Raw genomic sequence first — 20,584 nt, forward strand, 5'->3', positions numbered from 1 at the left:
GATTTGATATAGGTATACACTGTGAACTGTCTGCTTTTATATGTTTGAACTTTCCCATAATATAATATTTTAAAAAAACAGAGGGGAAAACCCAAGAAAATAAATAAGATAATTATATTGTAATAAATGCTAAGAAAAGAAATATGGTAATGAATGGTCTTCCCACTTGAAGTCCCATCCTAACCTAAGGCACTGGAATCAAACTCTTCAGGTTACCAGGTCAACTCCCTTCTAAATCATCCAGAAAAAGCCTGTAAGTAGGGGCCACACCCAAGTGGGGAGATGGAGTGTTTTCTTGGCTGAATCTCTATGGGCCAATTCAGTTTCCATCTTGGAAGGGAGGAGCCAGGATTCCAAGCATTATCTGCCTAATCCAAAACCATTTGGTCACACCCTGATCTAGCCAATGTTTACAGACTTTTAGGTGCATAAGAACAACCCTGAGGGCTGGTTGAAGCACAGATTTCTGGGTCCTGCCCTTAAGGATCTGATTCTGAAGGTCTGGGGTAGAGTCTCATAGTTTAATTTTCCAACCAGTTCTTCAGCAAACTGAGGCAGAGCCCTTGCACTTTGAATATAATATAATATTTAAGTTAAACTGATCTCGGCTCCCTGGGTCCTGCGACTGATGGACCAGACCATTTACCTAGGGGAAGAGAAAGCCCATCGTGAGACCAACGAATGTCAGAGTTGCCATACTGTTTGTGAATATATTTTCCTTTACAAACTCTGGCTCCTTTAGAGTGACCTATAAAAACATCTGTGACTTTTCCTACCTCCTGTCTCATCACATCCTGCCCCCAACATTATCCTCCAGCAATTCCCAAGTTTTTGCAGTTCCTTCTCCTGCATTCATTAGTACATCACTTGCCTTAGCATTATGGCTTCTGCTGTTCTTATTCTGAATAGCCAAACCTTTCCCTTCGACTCAGCTCGCCATTATTGCAGGCTTAAAACCTGTGTTTAGATCTAGATCCAGAAGAGATCATGTTATCCAGTCCCTACAATCTAAATCTAATCTCCCAGTGAGTGAAACACCCATGGGCATAAATCAGTTATAAAATACCTTTGAACTTCTATTCCCTCCACAAAGCATCATTCAATCCATCACCAATATTGTTTACAAAGATTGTTTATTTGTTTGTAACTTGTCAACAAGTGTTTGTCATTTTCAAGTTTCACCTAAGTCTCACCTTAAAGGAATAAAACCCAAAAATTTTTTTAAAAATCAGGAGTGATATTAATTACCCAATAACTTAACTCTTGCCTAATAGACAAGCCTGGGTATAAAACTGATGAAATTATCACACTGTCAGATAACAAGGGAGGGGGAAAAAGAGGAGGAAGGAAGACAGCTCTTCTGGAAAACAGGAAGTAGGAGACATTTGCTTATAAAAGGAGAAATTGGACTAGAAACCTCAGGTTAAGAGGATTAAATTGCAGATATCCTTAACATTGCCGGCTCTGCCTTTCTCTGAGAGTTCCTTGGAATGGCACACCCAAATTGTGAGAAGGTAAGTTTGGTTTGAATTTCATTTATTTTCCCACAGATTCACTTTTTAAAGCCTTTCTAGAGCTCACTTATATTTCCGTCTTTCTGGATGTAAGACATCTCTATCTGAGAATCCTCCCTTTGCAAGCGAATTATTACTTTTCTTTCATGTGATTGCGGTATACAACTTGGGTGAAAGTAAAAAAGGAGAAACTAAATATTTCTGTTCCTAGTTCAAAGTAAGATATTTATTTTGTAGAAAGACATGTTGTAGCTGGGCAAGATAAAACGGTAAAGAAATGGAGAGCTGCCGTAAAAAGAAAGTGAAAAGGGTAACGTGGATAAGGTCAGAAAGTGATGTGACTAGTAGGTTTCTTTCCCCCAGGAGTAAGAAGCAAACCTACTCCCAATGTCCTTGGTACCAAAGGGTCTCCTGACTAGGTCTGGGTAGTCCTGGACTAGAGGAAAATATAAATTGAGTAGGTTTCATAGGTATTTGCAGGGGCCACTATACCGGGCTAGAGAACTGAATTGGCCAATATGAAGTATATGATTATGGGCAAGTCATATAGCTGCTTACCTCTTGAGTGGAGTGATACTCTCCCAATATAATGTCCTTTTTTTTTTTAAGCTGACCAGTGAAATGTTTCCTGGAGTGCTTTGAAAAAGTGGTGTACAAAGGCAAAATCCTTTTTGCTAGCTAAAGTGCAGAGCAAGGGGAAGTCTTTGAAGAGATTTAAACCGGCTGCGGAGGGACGGGCGGGCGGGGAGTGGGGGGACGGGGACTGGCCTGGCCGCATCGGATACACTTAGCTGTTCAGAGAAAAGAATATTGCAATTGAGCTGGAATGGAGTTTATTCACCCTTGGATTGGAGAGGAAAAGCTAGAAACTTAAGCATACGTGACTCTATGTTATTGGTCATTTAATTTCTGAGCCTCAGTTGCCTAATTTCTAAAATAGGAAAACTAATAAATTACTACAAGTGTGTTATAGGATTAAATGAGAAATACAAAAAGCTCCTGGCACAGTGCATGAGGACTGTACAAAACCAGTAAATATCAGTTCCTTCCTACCTATCCACTTTATCTTTCATTCATGAAATTGTTAAAAGAACACTGAGTGTCCACTCTGTGCTGGGCACTGTGTAAGCCCTGCGACAGCAATGGAGGGTAAGACAGATACCTTTGCTCCCCTCCGGTCGTGGGGCTGAAACAAGGTTGGTATGGCTGAAGCTCAGAAAGCTCAGGGCTCTTAAGCTGGAAAGGCAGGCAGGGGGCCCGGCTGTTCAAGAACTTACAGGCTACACCAGGGAGTTTTGTCTTTTAACTGAAGTATTTTGAACAAGCAGGAGAGCAGTCTGCAGAAAGGAGCCAGAATGGATTGGAATCACAGGAGATTACTGATCCTGCCAGTGATGATAACGTGAATCACACAACAGAAGATGAAAAGGCAGAAACACCTTCTACACAGATTTAGGAGATAAAATGAAAGTATTTGGTGTTTTAACTGATGGAGAGGAAGGCCATGAAGGAAATGGTTTCCCCAAACCCAAGATCTATGCTTTAATTTCCTCTTATCATCCACATGTAAATCTGCTTTTGCCCATTTCCTCATTGTTTTTCCCATCTAATAAAGGGACTATGAATCAATACCAAATTCAGGGAATCTCAGTCTTTCCATCCAGCTATTGGCTTCTCTTATTCATTAGTTGTGCCATGAAAGTAAACATTTTAGTTGTACAGCATTAAATGAGAATCAGTGATTGAGCCTTGCTTTTCCAGAATTTCTTTCAAGAGGTCTTAGGTGAAGAAAATATGGTTCTTACATTGATTCCAGTTAATGAGGAAATTGTTGAAGACCATCTAACGGAACCAAGTGTTTCTTCAACTTCAGAAGTCAAAGTGGAGTCACTGAGTCCAGATAACCAAGGTATGAGAACAACAGGGTGAGCTCAGTTTGCTTCTTCTCCAGCTCTGGAAGATTCTTCTTCCCCTGTTCTTTAACTATGCAACACCCAGCTTAAATCTCACCTTGATTATCTGTGGTAGGAGATTTCTCAAACTCTCATACTGCTCATTTGCTAAGCACCATTACTGTCTTGCTTTTAAAAAGACACAAAAACTAGGCATGTGGGCTTCCCTGGTGGCGCAGTGGTTGAGAGTCCCCCTGCCGATGCAGGGGACACAGATTCGTGCCCTGGTCCGGGAAGATCCCACATGCCGCAGAGCGGCTGGGCCCGTGAGCCATGGCCACTGAGCCTGCGCGTTCGGGGCCTGTGCTCCGCAACGGGAGAGGCCGCAACAGTGAGAAGCCCGCGTACCGCAAAAAAAAAAAAAAAAAAAAAAAAAAAACCCCAAAAAACTAGGCATGTGGAGTGCTTTGGACAGAGCATGACCTCATGGGGCAGCTAGATGTGAGCTCAAATTCCCAACCCATGAAGCTCAATCTTCTTTCCATTTTTACATACTTCTTATGAAAACCAAATCATTCCGAGCTTTTTTCATTTTCTTTTATTTCGAGCTTTTTTGAGATATAACTGACACATAAAACATGGTGTAATTTTAAGGTGTACAGGGTGATGATTGACGCACATATATATTGCAAAATGATTACCAAAATAAGGCTAATTAACACATCCATCACCTCACTTAGTTAACTTTTCCCCCACTGTGGTGAGAACATTTTAAGATTTACTGTCTTCTCAATTTTTAAGCATACATTATACGATTAACTGTAGTCACCATGCTATACATTAGATCCCTAGAACTTACTCATAACTGAAAATTTGTACCCTTTGATCAATATCTTCCCATTTCCCCTACTCCCAATTCCTGGCAACCACAAATCTACTCTCCGTTCCTGAGTTCAGCCTTTTTAGATTCCAGATATAAGATAAGATGGTATTTGGGAGACTAAATCATTTTGAAAAGCATCTAGTCTTTTGCTTGGTGAGCAATTGTTGATCAAATATCTAGCGGCTCTTAATATGACCCTTTGTATCAGGGCTTCATATGAAGGCATTGAATAAGTATTTTCAGAATGATTTTATTTTGGGGGCAAATAACGAGGGCTTCCAGATAAAGTAGATAGTGATAAGTTAAGCAAAGTGATGTGAGACAAGGTACATTTTCTCTGTAGAGAAAAATGAGGCAGGTTGACAGAATGGAGGACCATTGTTGGATGAGGTGGTTTTAATTGTTTCTGTAGGGACAGATATTTTGTGGTCCAACATCTACACATTTTGGAGGAGCAATCCAATATAATGTTCTATCCAGGTGGTTGTTTATGGCTGCAAAAAGCAGGTTGCTATAGGTAGTGTAAAAAAAGTGGAATTTAGAATTTCAAAATGTGTATTTGAGTCCCAGTTCTGCCATTTTAATGGTGGTGTGATCTTGGGCAAGTCCTTTAACTCCTGAATCTATTACCTTATTTGTAAGATGAAGAAAAATAGTTGATATGTATATGTACAAATTGGGTTATGAGAGATAAGTGAGAACTTCGTAAAATTTTAAAGAATTTGCAAATATTACATTATTACTACTTTGGTTCTCTTCTTTTCTCAGTTCATCCTCCTCAAACAGATGAACAGTTCAAAGCTTGCCCAACATCTAGTTGTAGTAAACCAATTTATCCCTTGCCAACCATACTGCCTCCAATTAACAACGTGAGTCGGGACACTTTGCGGAAATGGTGCCAACAACTTAATTTGAGTACCGATGGTCAGGTGAGTGCACTGGTAGGAATCTCTGGTGCTTGCAATAAGTATGGGAGCTCTGCCAGCTTTTAATTTTTTAAATTAATTTTTAATTAATTAATTAATTTTAAATTTATTTATTTATTTTTGGGTCTTCGTTGTGGTGCATGGACTTCTCATTACGGTGGCTTCTCTTGTTGTGGAGCATGGGCTCTAGGTGTGCAGGCTTAGTAGTTGTGGCATGTGGGCTTCAGTAGTTGTGGGCCTGGGGCTCTAGAGCATAGGCTCAGTAGTTGTGGTGCAGGGAATTAGTTGCTCCACGGCATGTGGGACCTTCCCGGACCAGGGATTGAACCCATGTCCCCTGTATTGGCAGGCAGATTCTTAACCACTGTGCCACCAGGGAAGTCTGCAGGTTTTAATTTTTATTTCCCTTCTTAATTTCCTTAGAAAATAGAGGTTTATCTGAGACTCCAGAAACATGCTTATCCTGAAAAAGATCAGGTGAGTGAGGAGTGTCATGATGTAAGTTCTGATTGTGAATTTTTCCTCCTCTTCACCATCTCTATATGGTGGCAAGGTTTCTCAACCAAGACAATTGACATTTCCAGCCAATTAATTTCTTTTTGTCCTGGGGCTTGTCCTGTGCATTTTAGGATGTTTAGTAGCCTAAATATCCATGGATTCTACCCACAGTCTGTCAGTGATCTCCCTCCCCCTATACACAGTTTTGACAATCAAAGTTTCTCTCAGTTAAGAACCACTGCTCTGAGGGAACTACTATTCCTAAACCCTTCCCACACTGACATACACAGGTCAATGTACGAAGAATGATAAAATCAACCCAAATGTCCTTGGGGCAGTGACTCTTCACTGCATACTCATCGTGAATTCCATTTGCAGTATATTCCTGAATCATCACGGGAGGCCAGATTGCAGTCATGTCCAGGGAAACACAAGACGGTGACCAAGACAGCAAGTGTTCAGAAAAGGAAGATGAGTGAGAATGAGGAAAGGACTAACATGGTTGAAGTGATAACTTCAGCTCAGGCAGCCATGTTGGCAGCATGGTCAAGAATTGCTGCAAGAGCTGTTCAACCTAAGGCTGTAAATTCACGTCCCCTGCCTACCTCTGTGGAGTGCTTTCTGCCGCAAGCTTCCGGTAAGATCAACCTTAAAAAATGGTTACCATGCCAGAGAAAAAAGGCACACTTTTATTAGTCCAATACTGCTGGTAGTTAAAGGGAAAGCGTTAGTTAAAATATCTGCAGATGGGACGTTAGGTTCATAGAGGGCTTATCTTGTGATTGATACATACCCAAGTTTTGCCTGAATGGCTCTCTGAGCCAGGTGGCTGAGTGGGGACACTTTCTCATCGCTAAGCACAGATCCAAGGTGGGAAGAAAGCATAATCTGGTAATGTGGTCAGCCAGAGCCTGAGGTCTTCCCCTTTCTATTGGATCGGAAGAATTAATTAAAATGACCATGGTTCAAACCCTCGTCTTACCACTTCCTAGGTATGTGACATTGGCAAGTTACTCAGCATAAACCCTGGTATCCTGATTTATAAAATGAAGATTTCAGCTATTCTACTTGATAGAATGATTGTGAGGCTTATGAAATACAACTTGGTATCCTAAAAGTAGGCAATGATAATTAAAATATTTGGGGCCCCTGTCCTCTTGAGAAATCTCGAGAATAGCTTAGCCACATCTTTCTCCAATTCCTGCTCCACTCTTTGATATTTCTGTTTTCATTTCCATCAGACCCTACCTCAGGCCAGCACAAAGTCATTCTCTTTTTTGGCTTGAATTCTTTTCCTCTCTCCGTCCCATTTCCAGAGGTGTTCTGGATCCTCTTTTTCTATTATTAATTAACTTATTTATTTTTGGCTGCATTAGGTCTTCGTTGCTGCGGGCAGGCGCTCTCTAGTTGCTGCGATCCGGGGCTACTCTTTGTGGCAGTGCGCAGGCTTCTCCTTGTGGTGGTGGCTTCTCCTGCTGCAGAGCACGGGCTCTAGGTGCGCGGGCTTCAGTAGTTGTGGCACGCAGGCTCAGAAGTTGTGGCTCGTGGGCTCTAGAGCGCAGGCTCAGCAGTTGTGGTGCATGAGCTTAGTTGCTCCGTGGCATGTGGGATCTTCCTGGGCCAGGGCTTGAACCTGTGTCCCCTGCATTGGCAGGTGGATTCTTAACCACTGCACCACCAGGGAAGCCCTACTCATCCTTTTAGTTCCTCTTCATTCAGCAGTTATCAAGCACCTACTGGGATCCAGGAGTGTGCCTAGCCACATTCTTTAAATTACTCTTTTAAAATTTATTTTTTAAAATTTATTTCATTGAAGTATAGTTGATTTACAATGTTGTGTTAATTCCTACTGTACAGCAAAGTGACTCAGTTATACATATACATTCTTTTTCATATTCTATTCCATTATGGTTTATCACAGGATATTGAATATAGTTCCATGTGCTATACAGTAAGGCCTTGTTTTTCATCCATTCTGTGTATAATAGTTTGCATCTGCTAATCCCAAACTCCCAATCCATCCCTCTCACACCTCCTCGCCCTTGGCAACCACAAGTCTGTGTTCTCTATGTCTGTGTGTCTGTTTCTGTTTTGTAGGTAAGTTCATTTGTGTCATATTTTAGATTCCACATGTAAGTGATATCATATGGTATTTATCTTTCTATTTATGACTTACTTAGTATGATAATCTCTAGGTACATCCATGTTGCTGCAAATGGCATTGTTTCATTCTTTTTTATGGCTAATACTCCATTGTGTATATGTGCCACATCTTTTTTATCTGTCAGTGGACATTTAGGTTGCTTCCATGTCTTGACTATTGTAAACAGCTCTGCAATGAACAGTGGGGTGCATGTATCCTTTCGAACCATATTTTTCTCCAGATATATGCCCAGGAGTGGGATTGCTGGATCACATGGTAGCTCTGTTTTTACTTTTTTAAGGAACTCTGTACTGTTCTCCATAGTGGCTATACCAATTTACATTCCCACCAACAGTGTAGGAGGGTTCCCCCTTTTCTCCACATCCTCTCCAGCATTTGTTATTTGTAGACTTTTTAATGATGGCCATTCTGTATGGTGTGAAGTGGTACCTCAGTGTAGTTTTGATTTGCATTTCTCTAATAATTAGTGGTATTGAGCATCTTTTCATGTGCCCGTTGGTCACCTGTACGTATTCTTTGGAGAAATGTCTATTTAGGTATTCTGCCCATTATTTGGCTGGGTTGTTTGTCTTTTTGTTATGAACTGTTTGTATATTTCAGAAACTAAGCCTTTGGTGGTCTTGTCATTTGCAGATATTTTCTCCCAGTTCATAAGTTTTTTTGTTTGTTTGTTTATGGTTTTCTTTGCTGTACAAAAGCTTGTAAGTTTGATTAGGCCCCATTTATTTATTTTTGCTTTTATTTCTTTTGCCTTGGGAAACTGACCTAAGAAAACACTGCTACAATTTATGTCAGAGAATGTTTTGCCTATGTTCTCTTATAGTATCATGTCTTATATTTAAGTCTTTAAGCCATTTTGAGTTTATTTTTGTATATGGTGTGAGTATGTGTTCTAACGTCATTGATTTACATGCAGCTGTCCAACTTTTCCAACACCATTTGCTGAAGAGGATGTCTTTTCTCTATTGTATATTCTTGCCTTCTTTGTCAAAGATTAATTGAGCATAGTGTGTGTGTTTATTTCTGGGCTCTCTATTCTGTTCCATTGATCCATATGTCTGTTTTTGTGCCAATACCATGCTGTTTTGTCTTTTTTTTTCATGCTGTTTTGATTACTGCAGATTTGTAGTGTTATCTGAAGTCTGGGAGAGTTATGCCTCCTACTTTGTTCTTTTTCCTCAGGATTGCTTTGGCAATTCTGGGTCTTTTATGGTTCGGTATAAACTGTAGGATTATTTTTTTAGTTCTGTGAAAAATCATGGGTTATTTGATAGGGATCACGTTAAATCTGTAGATTGCTTTGTGTAGTATGGCCATTTAAATAATATTAATTCTTCCAATCCAAGAGCGTGGTCATCTCTACTCTTATTTTATAGTCTGACTGGGGAGATTTTATAGATATTTTAAGCCTACAGTGATTGCTCCTTTCTCTCAATTTCAGACACTTGATATCTATAGGACTTACTACTCTGTTGTCTCTCAAATATCCCATTTCTCCAATTAGATTGTTCCTTAGACTTTTAAAAAAGATCCTTTTGCCTGTTTTCCATAGTTGAGGCAGTACAATGTAATGGTTAGGCAAATTGGCTGTGAATCAGAATACCTAGATCCTTGTTTTGGTTCTGGGAAAATTATGATATTTTAACACTGTAAGCTTCACTTACTTCACCTGTAAATAAGAAAAGTAAATAGAAGGTAAATATTAATGATGTTCTTAAGAATAAATGTATTAATACATGTAAGTCACTTAGCAAAATCCTGGACACAAAGCAAGTTTTCCAAAAGTTAATTGTTATTGTCCTCTGTGCTATGTAGTTTGTGAAGTTAGATTACACTGTCTTTTGGTCTACATTTTCCATGCTTCTCATTCAGTTGATTCAAGAGTGACTCACTGAGGGATTGGATTGGGGTATGGTTACCTGATTGTAGCAGTTTATGTTTGCTTCTTTTTCCTTGCCTAGGTGTCCGGTGGTGTGTGGTCCATGGCAGACCACTCTTGGCAGACACAGAAGGTTGGGTTCGCCTGCAGTTCCATGCAGGTCAGACCTGGGTGCCTAACACTCCCAGGAGGATGATCTCTCTCTTCATGTTACCTGCCTGCACTTTCCCATCCCCAGACCTAGAAGATAATATGTTATGTCCTGAATGTGCTAAGAGGTAATCCTTAAGTATCTTTCTAAATATGACACACAGAACAATAGATGTCTACATGGGTTTCTGGAAAATTTAGTAGGAGAAGGCAGAGGGCAAACATGCTGTTTTCTTAATTTGCCATATAGATCAGGCAAAAATAGGAAGCAAAAATAATTTAGCAGGGGCTTCCCTGGTGGCGCAGTGGTTAGGAATCCACCTGTCAATGCAGGGGACATGGGTTCGAGCCCTGGTCCGGGAAGATCCCACATGCCGCGGAGCAACTAAGCCCGTGCGCCACAACTACTGAGCCTGTGCTCTGGAGCCCGTGAGCCACAACTACTGAAGCCTGTGAGCCTGTAGCCTGTGCTCCGCAACAAGAGAAGCCACTGCAATGAGAAGCCATGCATCGCGAGCCCCCGCTCGTCACAACTAGATAAAAGCCCACGCGCGGCAACGGAAACCCAATGCAGCCAAAAATAAAAATAAATTAAATAAATTAAAAAAAAATTTAGCAGTGGATTAGAACTCAGATAAATGTGGCTTCTTCTTAGCAACCTTAACAAGGTAGTTGACAAGTTAAGACCTTAACTGCCTCAATTTTAGAGAGATCTCTTTTAAGAAAGAAAAAATTAGGTTCTCACCGTATGTCAGATACTTAGCTGGGGATACAAAAATTAGTAAGACAAAACCCATGTAGCATGCTGAGATGAAAATGAGTAAGAGATGCTATGAAACTATCTGGAAAGGACCTATATTGCAGTGACTTAAGGAAACTTCAGAAGGGATTACATGTACTGAGGAAGAGTTTACCAGTTAGAAAGTAAAAATTTGGGCATTTTGGTAGTCGAAACAGCCCCTACCAATACATGGAAGAATATGACCTGCTTAAATTGCAAATAGGCCAATATGATTGAAGCTTATATTGACAAATAAGTCTGGGAAGGGAAGGAGCAGACTATTGAAGGTTTTATATCTATATTAAAGGTCTCATATTATCCTGTGTGTCATAGTTTCTCAGTCACTTTTGGGACATAGATTTCCTTGAGAAAATAATGATAACAACATCTTCTCCACTCAAGAAAATACACATTGTGTATACACATAAACAGTGCTTTAGGTTTTATATAGACGTGGAACTCATGAGCACAAAATTCAGCTTTTGGTGATAGAATTGGATGGAGGTGATGCAAGATGGGTGTGAAGGGAAATTAGATTTTTATTTTTTTATAGTTATATATTTTTAAAATATTTATTTATTTGGCTGCATCAAGTCTTAGCTGCAGCACACAGGCTCTTCACTGTGGCATGCAGGATCTTTCATTGCGGTGTGCGGGCTCTTTGTTGAGGCTCGTGGGCTTCTTTCTAGCTGTGGAGTGTGGGCTTAGTAGTTGTAGCACATGCGGACTCAGTAGTTGTGGCACGCGGGCTCTAGAGCATGTGGGCTTCATTGCCCCATGGCATGTGGGATCTTAGTTCCCAGACCAGGGATCGATCCTGCATCCCCTACATTGGAAGGCAGATTCTTAACCTCTGGACCACCAGGGAAGTCCTGAGGTTTTTTTGTTTTTTAAGAAAGTAGATTGAAATCTTGTGACAGAGACTAGATTGGAGTGTCAGAGATTACTATAATAATTCTGGAAAGATGTAATTTATGACCTTGGTAAAGAATTTGAAGCGGAATGGGACAAATGTAAGAGTTGCAGGAGTATAGAGAACAGAATGCCATCTTATTAGAGGAAAGACAGAAGTTCAGTTCAAGGGCAAAGAATGATACATGGGAGATGCTTCAGATGGGTCAGATGGTTCAGAGAAGTATGGGTTAGAGAGAAACATCTTTGGGAGTCATTAACATGCAAACTGAACATAAGAATATGTAAGAATTAGAAGGGACTGCAGAAGAACCTTAAAAGAGAATCAGCTTATCGATGGCAGGTGAGCAATGAAGACTGAAAAAGTGCAGTTAGAGGTTGGGAGATAAATGAGAAAAAAAGCAACGGGTTGAGAGTTTCAGAAGGAAATAGTTGGTAGTGAGATGGCCGTGTAAGATTATGGTTAATGCAGTGTTGCTGGGAATGTGAATTTGGTACACCATTGGCGGTCTTTTTGAGAGTATGTTGAGAGGGTCAGGTGATAGTTGGAGCAGAGCATGTGAAAAACTAGGAACAGGTCATATTGATGATCTCTACTACCGGAGCTAGAGGAGATAGCAGTTAGTTGAGGCAGTAATATCAAAGGAGCTTGTTTGTGTCTTCCCTTCCTTCCTTCCTTCCCTCCTCTGTTTCTTTTTAATTTTTAATGGGAATACCAAGAGTAGTGTGAACAGAGAGAGGATGTGGGGAGAAGCTGTGAGGAGGAAAGGGAGAGTATGAAGATAAAGGAAGTAGAACCAATTGTAGTTTAGAGAATAGGAGCCCTGATATTAAGTGGACAATGTTGTTCCTTTGCTTATTACATAAAATCTTTTTACCCACCATCCTAGGGTTGTGGGGCAAACTACTCACAAACTCCAGAAGGGTATTCTTCATTTTACTGGTCATTTTCAAGGGGCTGGTATGTAATGGTCTATCTTATTCAAACCATTTTCCAAAATTTTTTTCTGACTTGCTTTATAGGAATAAGAAAATTATGAAAAGATTAATTGCAATGGGGAAGAAGAAGAAACCTGGTTTGGACATACCAACATCATTGCTTTTAGATGGGCCATGTCTTAATACAAAATAAATGGTTAGCGGAGGGGAAGGGGTGGGGTGTGGATGAAATGTGTGAAGGGGGGTAATTGTATGGTAATGATGGTAACTAGACTTATATCAGTTTTGTAGTGTACACAAATATCGAATTACTATGTTGTACATAACATAACGTTAACATAACGTTATATACCAATTTTACCTCAATATAAAAAAATGCTTGTTAGAATACACCAGTGAAGCCATCTAGTCCTGGACTTTTGTTTGTTGGGAAGTCTTTGATTATGATTCAAACTCCTTACTAGTAATCATGAAAAAAAAAAAGAGATAAATGATGGAGAGCCCACAGTTAAAGTGACTTGCATCTCAATGATTGCTAGGCTCTGTCCTCGCCATCCTCAATGTTGCCTGATGCTTTAAGTACAGATGGGAATGTCTGGATTCCGTACTGAGGTTTACCAAAAAATGACTGTTACTGTTGCTTCAAGTACTAGCTATATAGAATGTAATTTGGTTTTATTTTAGTTAGTAGATTTTTGTTTTTTTAGCAGTCTTAAGCTTTCAGAAAAATTGAGCAGAAAGTACAGAATTCTCAAATACCACTCCTCCTCCCCACCCCATTTCCTCTACTATCAACATCCTGCCCCCGAGAGGCACAGTTGTTGAACCTACATTGACCCATCATTGTCACCCAAAGCCCATAGTTTATATTAGGGTTCATTCTTTGTGTTGTACACTCTATGGGTTTTGACCAATGTATAATGACATACTCATCATTTTAGTGTCATACAAAATAGTTTCACTGTGCTATAAAAATGTTCTGTGCTCCACCTATTTAATACTTTCTCCCCCCAGCTCCAGACCACTGATCTTCCTGTCGGCATAGCTTTGCCTCTTTACAGAATGTCGTACATTTGGAATCATACAGTAGCCTTTTCAGATTGACTTCTTTCACAACAGGAAATGTATTTAAAATTCTTTCATGTTTTTTCATGGCTGGATTGCCCACTTTTTAATGCTGAATTCTCCATTGCTTGGGTGTACCATAATTTATCCATTCACATATTGAAGGCCACCTTGGTTGCTTCCAAGTTTTGGCAATTATGAATAAAGCTTTTATAAACATTTGTGTGCAGGTTTTTGTGTGAACATACATTTTCAACTCATTTGGATAAATATCAAGGAACATGATTTTTGAATCATAAGAGTATGTTTAGTTTTGTAATAAATTGCCAAACTATCTTCCAAAATGGCTCTACCCTTTACATTCCCACCAGCAATGAATGAGAGTTCCTTCTGCTCCACATCCTCCCTAGCATTTGGGGTTGTCAGGGCTTTGGATTTTGGCCATTCTATCTTATTTTTTTAATAAATTTATTTATTTTATTTATTTATTTTTGGCTGCGTTGGGTCTTCGTTGCTGCATGCAGGCTTTCTTTAGTTGCAGCAAGCGGGGGCTACTCTTTGTTGCAGTGTGGGGGCTTCTCATTGCGGTGGCTTCTTTTTGTTAATTTTTCTGGATTAATTAGTATATTTAGAAAATCAATGTTCAACATGATTGATATAGATGGATTAAGATCTGTATTTGTTTTCATCACCCTCTTTTTTTGTCTTCCCCTCTTTTCCTTCTCATTTTAGTTGAACGTTTTATATGACTCCATTTTTTTCCCCTCTCCTGTATATCAATTACACTTTCACTACTGTTTTTTCTTTGTGTGTGCTTGCCCTTGAGTTTGCTATGGTTACTAGCAATCAAGTTCTTTTCTTTTCTTTTTTAAATATAAGTCTTTTTTTAAAAATGAATTTATTTATTATTTATTTTTGGCTACGTAGGGTCTTTGTTGCTGTGTGTGGGCTTTCTCTAGTTGCGGTGAGCAGGGGCTACTCTTTGTTGCAGTGTGCGGGCTTCTCATTGCGGTAGCTTCTCTTGCTGCAGAGTATAGGCTCTAGGCGCATGGGCTTCAGTAGTTGTGGCACACAGGCTCAGTAGTTGTAGCTTGCGGGCTCTAGAGTGCAGGCTCAGTAGTTGTGGCACACGGGCTTAGTTGATCCGTGGCATGTGGGATCTTCCTGGACCAGGGCTCAAACCCGTGTCCCCTGCATTGGCAGGCAGATTCTTAACCACTGTGCCACCAGGGAAGTCCCTAGACTCTTTTTCAAATAACAATATAGCAATTCACGAGTATTGCAAGTGTCTTGTAATATAGTATTTCCAACTCCTACTTCTCCCTTATAACATTGCTGTCATTCATTTTATTTATCCATTTATTTATTTTGAACAAACATATGTTAGATCAATTAGGAATAAGAAAAATAAAAGATTTTATCTCCTTTTACTTCTTTTCTAGAACTCTTCTTTAGAGCTGAGTTTCTGACCTATATCATATTCTTTCTGAAGATTTTTTTTTTTAAGAATCCAGGTTTATGAAGCCAGACATTAATTTGCAAGAGATTTGTAAAACAATGTTACTCTTCTGACTAAATTTCTTTATGAAAATATATTATTTTTCATAAAGATATTTATGTTAACATGTAATGGGTTTATTATTTTTAGTGAAAAAATATTTTTAAAAGTTACTCAGTTTTAATGTCTAATCTGGCAAATATTGATAGACAAACAAAATCTCAATAATTCTCAATAATTTTTAAGAGTGTGAAGGAGTTCCAAGACCAAAACAGTTGAGAATAGTTGTTCTAGTCCAACCCTCTCTCTCTTGCTCCCCCAATTTTTAGAGGCTTGGAGTGGGAAGGGGCCCTTCCCAGGAAGATTGTGGCTCTGGTCCTGACACTCCATATTTGGTGAAAGCCTTTGAAAAAGATACCTCCTCTCTGGTGTATTCACTCTCTCTTCATTGGGTCCTTATCTGGATTTAAATGCCTTTGAACTTTTTAAAAAAAGGCCTTTCTCTATACATATACCTCCTTCCACCTAACAATTGCTAGGTCCTTGTAACAAACTTCTTGAAGAAATTGTTTACACTCATATCCCTACTTTCTCATCTTTCACTCACTCATTCAATATATATTTATTGAGAGCTATGTACCATATAGAGTTTTAAGTGCTCATAACTCAACAATGAATTAAACAAAATCCTTGTTCTTTTAAATCTTACATTCTAGTGAGGGTAGACATGTCCAGAAAAATTGTCCAGAACTTGTAAATGGGCAGAAGAGGATTACTGGGTCATCTTTCATTGTAGTGCTGGGGTATACCTTTGATTGCCTTTATATTGACTAAACTATCATACAACTTTGTAGGTAGAGGCTAACTTGTAGAAAACTGATAGCAATGCAAATAATTCTTGTCTGAGAACAATGCAAATACTTCCTATTCCTAGTAATGCAAATGGATTTTGTCTAGTAGAGATGGAATCCATTTCCATCTGATTGAAGAAATAACTCCCAGAATTACAGTTTTTTGCTTCATAGGATATTAGTATTTTTGCAAATATTAGCAAATTCATTTCAGTATTCCTTTGGCTGATAATCTAAATCTCTGAAACTCAAATTCTCATTTGAACAAGTCTTACCTACCATCTTACTGGTTCCCTCATTATTTAAGATAATAATGGATGAGTAGTTTATTATGATGAATAAAATCTTTGTCATGTGTTCATTTTATATTTTTATAAGAGATGTTTTCAACCTTTTGAAAATTATTTAGCAGACTAAAAGAAAATAAAATACATATCAGGTGGTAATAAGTCAAAAGTATAAAACAGGGCAAAAGGACAGCTATTAACTGGTGGTGTAGTATGGTACTGTTTATTTATTTATTTTGCGGCACGCGGACCTCTCACTGTTGTGGCCTCTCCCGTTGCGGAGCACAGGCTCCGGACGCGCAAGCTCAGCGGCCATGGCTTACGGGCCCAGCCGCTCCGCGGCGTGTGGGATCTTCCCGGATCGGGGCACGAACCCATGTCCCCTGCATCGTCAGGTGGACTCTCAACCACTGCGCCACCAGGGAAGCCCATGGTACTGTTTTAGATAGGGCCAATCAAAGTCCTGCACTACTCTCTCTTGACTGTAAGTGGAATCCATTCTCTCCTCTCCGTCTTCACTGCCACCACACTAATCCAGACCATTACCTTCTCTCATCTGATCTCCTCGCCTTACTCCTACCTACTCCGATCATAGGCTATCAGATGATCATTTTTATAAACAATTATCTGATCATGTCCCTCTTTTCCACTGGCTCCCTAGGTGGAGTCAAGTTTTGTGGGGTCTAAACCTTACACAATTCGGGAGGCCCTCGAGAAAAATAATGCAAAAATTAGGTACCGAGCCTTGAAAGGGGTAGTGCAAATGACAGGTTCTGAAACTTAAGCTTCATTAGCTTCACTATAAATCTGCCTCTGCCTACAAGTCTAGCCTCCTTTTTCTCTACCTCAAGACCTTTCTCCGTACAATTTCTGCCCAGAAGGCTCTTCCCGTCCCCTTTTGCCTAGATAACTCTTGAAGTACTCAGCTCCCGATCCTCCCTGAAACCCCAACCGGATTAGGGACCTTTACAGCCTCTCCCAAGTCCAAGCATCCCAGCAGAGCCAGCTTTCTGTGCAAATCATCCTTCAAAAGATCCCTGGCTGGGCGGGGTTTGCACCTGAGATGTGTCTGTGGGCGGAGCCCCAGGCGAGAATGAGCCGTGGTCCTCCCCGCTTTACTTCCGGAGTGGCGCGCACCACCTCTCCGGAACCTGCACGGCTCCCGTTGCGGTTCCGCTCGGAATTACTGGGCGGCGCACGCCGACTTGGCTGCGCAGGTAGTGAGAGTGCTCGGGTCTTGCGGAAGCGTATGGACTTCGCGACGGTCCCGCGGTGACAAAAGAAGTGGGTAAGATCCGGTGACAGCAGCCTTTTGCCGCCGCCCCTTGGGAAACTTCTCCAGCCCTTCCAATAACTTTCCTCACCCTTCTCTGAAAATTTTCTAACATTTCTTGCGAGACACATCTACGGGTGACCAATGCCCTCAGTTTTTGTCTGAGAAATTATTTCTTCACTTTTGAAGGAAAATTTTGCCAAACATAAAATTCTAAGTTTTTTTTTCCTTTAGGTACTTTAAATATCGCTTCACTCTTTTCTTGCTTGCATGTTTCCCGACAAGAAGCCATAAATTTCCCCTTTCTCCTTCAGACCTTCATTAGAAAAACATTAAAGCACACTGAAGGAACTTTCATGGTGGTGCGGTGGTTAAGAATCTGCCTGCCAAAGCAGGGGACACGGGTTTGAGCCCTAGTTGGGGAAGATCCCACATGCTGTGGAGCAACTAAGCCTGTGCCCCACAATTACTGAGCCTTCGCTCTAGAGCCCATTCTCTGAAACAAAGAGAAGCTACCACAATGAGAAGCCCGCGCACCACAACGAAGAGTAGCCCCTCCGCAACTAGAGAAAGCCCGCGCAGCAACAAAGGCCCAACAGCCAAAAATAAATAAATAAATTTATAAAAAACAAAACAGGGCTTCCCTGGTGGCGCAGTGGTTGAGAGTCCGCCTGCCCATGCAGGGGACACGGGTTCGTGCCCCGGTCCAGGAAGATCCCACATGCCGCGGAGCGGCTGGGCCCGTGAGCCATGGCCGCTGAGCCTGCGCGTCCGGAGCCTGTGCTCCGCAACGGGAGAGGCCACAACACTGAGAGGCCCGCGTACCGCAAAACAAACAAACAAAAAACAAAACACACTGAAGAACTGAAAAAAGCAATACAATGAATACTTATATTCCCTCTACCTAATTTAGTGTGTTATATTTTTCTAAAGTTGATATATATTACAGCATATATAATATTTTTACTAAATTATTTAAAAGTTGTAGAGATCAAAACCAGAGTTTTTCAAAATTTCACATTTGTTCAAAATGTTTCTAAACAAAATCCAGTCAATGTTTACACATTATATTTGGTTATTAAAACTTTTTCAGGATCAATTCCCCCATTACTTTCTTCATTACTTTTTTTTTTTGGCCCTGCCTTGTGGCTTGTGGGAGCTTAGTTCCCCTATCAAGGATTGAAACTGTGCCCTGGGCAGTGAAAGAAGGGAAACCTAACCACTGGACCACCAGGGAATTCCCAGTTACAATTTTTTTTTGAAGAGTCTAAACCAGTTGTTTTGCAGAAGGTCCTACTTTTTAAAAAAAAATTAATTAATTTATTTTTGGCTGTGTTCGGTCTTCGTTGCTGCACACAGGCTTTCTCTAGTTGTGGGGAGCAGGGGCTACTCTTCGTTGTGGTGCAAGGGCTTCTCATTGTGGTGGCTTCTCGTTGCAGAGCATGGGCTCTAGGGTGCTTGGGCTTCAGTAGTTGTGGCGCACGGGCTCAGTAGTTGTGGCTCACGGACTCTAGAGCACAGGCTCAGTAGTTGTAGTGCATGGGCTTAGTTGCTCCACGGCATGTGGGATCTTCCCGGACCAGGGCTTGAGCCCATGTCCCCTGCACTGGCAGGTGGATTCTTAACCACTGTGCCACCAGGGAAGCCCCCACCTTTTTTTTTTAAAGTATAGTTGATTTATAGTATTTCAGGTATACAGCAAAGTGATTCAGTTATAGGTATACATATACAAACATATACTTTTTCAGATTCTTTTCCACTGTACATTTTTACAAGATATTAAATATAGTTCCCTGTGCTATACAGTAGGTCCTTGTTGTTTATGTATTTTATATATAGTAGTGTGTAATTGTTAATCCCAAATTCCCAATTTATCCCTCCCCCCCTTCCCCTTTGGCAACGATAAGTTTGTTTTCTTTTTTGTTTGTTTGTTTGTTTTTGACTATTACAAAAGTTTATTTAGCAAAAAAGTTCAGTAAGAAAATGTACATGACTCAGATTTTATCATAATAAAATGTGGAGAGGGGACACATAGAAGCAGTTGATTTCTCTGGTGAACACAGCCATTGTTTATACTTGTTCCAAGGCTTCTAACATGATGATACTATTTCCTCGTATTACCACCATTCCAGTATTGTTCTGTTGCTCACTAGTTGCCATCTCCACACATTCATCTATCACAAGATTCATAAAGGGATTGAATCCCTACAGTATTCCTTGGACATGTCTGCCACCATTTAATTTTTATGATAACTTCTTGTCCATAAATTTCTTCAACTCGGGAGGGTGAGCTTTGCTTATGATGTCTACTCAGCAAGCTCAAAGATGCCTCCAAACAGAATTTGAGTCATCCCTCATGCTCCAGCAGTAGCCATGTTTGTTTTCTATGTCTGTGAGTCTATTTCTGTTTCGTAAATAAGTTCATTTGTGTCATTTTTTTAGATGCCACATATAAGTGATATGATATTTGTCTTTGTCTAATATACTTCATTTAGTATGATAATCTCTAGGTCCATCCATATTCCTGCAAATAGCATTATTTCTTTCTTTTTTATGGTTGAGTAGTATTCCATTTTGTGTGTGTGTGTGTGTGTGTGTGTGTGTGTGTGTGTGTATTACATATATATAATATATATGCCACATTTTCTTTATCTGTTACTCTGTCGGTGGACATTTAGGTTGCTTCCACATCTTGGCTATTGTAAATAGTGCTGCTATGAACACTGGGGTGTGTGTATCTTTTCCAACTAGAGTTTTTGTCTTTTCTGGATATATGCCCAGGAGTAGGTTTGTTGGATCACATGGCAACTCTATTTTTAGTTTTGTAAGGAACCTCCATACTGTTCTCCATAGTGGTTGTAGCCATTTACATTCCCAGCAACAGTGTAGGAGGGTTCCCTTTTCTCCATACCCTCTCCAGCATTTATTATTTGTAAACTTTTTTTTTTCCATGCCATGCAGCTTGTGGGATCTTAGTTCCCTGAGTAGGGATTGAACCCTCGCCCCGGTAATGAAATCGCTGAGTCCTAACCACTGGATCACCAGGGAATTCCATATTTGTATACTTTTTGC

General features: G+C 40.3%; 1 protein-coding gene and 1 pseudogene across 1 annotated transcript; one reads left to right on the forward strand and one right to left on the reverse strand.

The window, feature by feature from the left end:
- The first annotated feature begins 1,490 nt into the window (after positions 1–1,490).
- Positions 1,491–12,731, forward strand: DPPA2 (developmental pluripotency associated 2). Its single transcript, XM_060149354.1, has 7 exons — positions 1,491–1,514; positions 3,276–3,423; positions 5,058–5,218; positions 5,639–5,692; positions 6,092–6,350; positions 9,839–10,034; positions 12,623–12,731. Exons 1-7 carry the CDS (start codon positions 1,491–1,493, stop codon positions 12,729–12,731), a joined length of 951 nt encoding a protein of 316 aa, XP_060005337.1.
- Positions 12,732–19,491: 6,760 nt separating this feature from the next.
- LOC132520611 (small nuclear ribonucleoprotein G-like) lies at positions 19,492–19,807 on the reverse strand (annotated as a pseudogene).
- Between the last annotated feature and the right edge of the window lie 777 nt (positions 19,808–20,584).

Source organism: Lagenorhynchus albirostris, chromosome 5 (genome assembly GCF_949774975.1).
Source record: "Lagenorhynchus albirostris chromosome 5, mLagAlb1.1, whole genome shotgun sequence".
Lineage (NCBI taxonomy): Eukaryota > Metazoa > Chordata > Mammalia > Artiodactyla > Delphinidae > Lagenorhynchus > Lagenorhynchus albirostris.

What these genes read in the sequence shown, in the direction of transcription:
- DPPA2 (XM_060149354.1), top strand. Translation starts at nt 1,491, where the DNA reads ATGGCACACCCAAATTGTGAGAAG. An exon ending in CACACCCAAATTGTGAGAAG is followed by an intron (nt 1,515 to 3,275) that starts GTAAGTTTGGTT and finishes TTGCTTTTCCAG; the next exon opens with AATTTCTTTCAAGAGGTCTT. An exon ending in CTTTCTGCCGCAAGCTTCCG is followed by an intron (nt 6,351 to 9,838) that starts GTAAGATCAACC and finishes TTCCTTGCCTAG; the next exon opens with GTGTCCGGTGGTGTGTGGTC.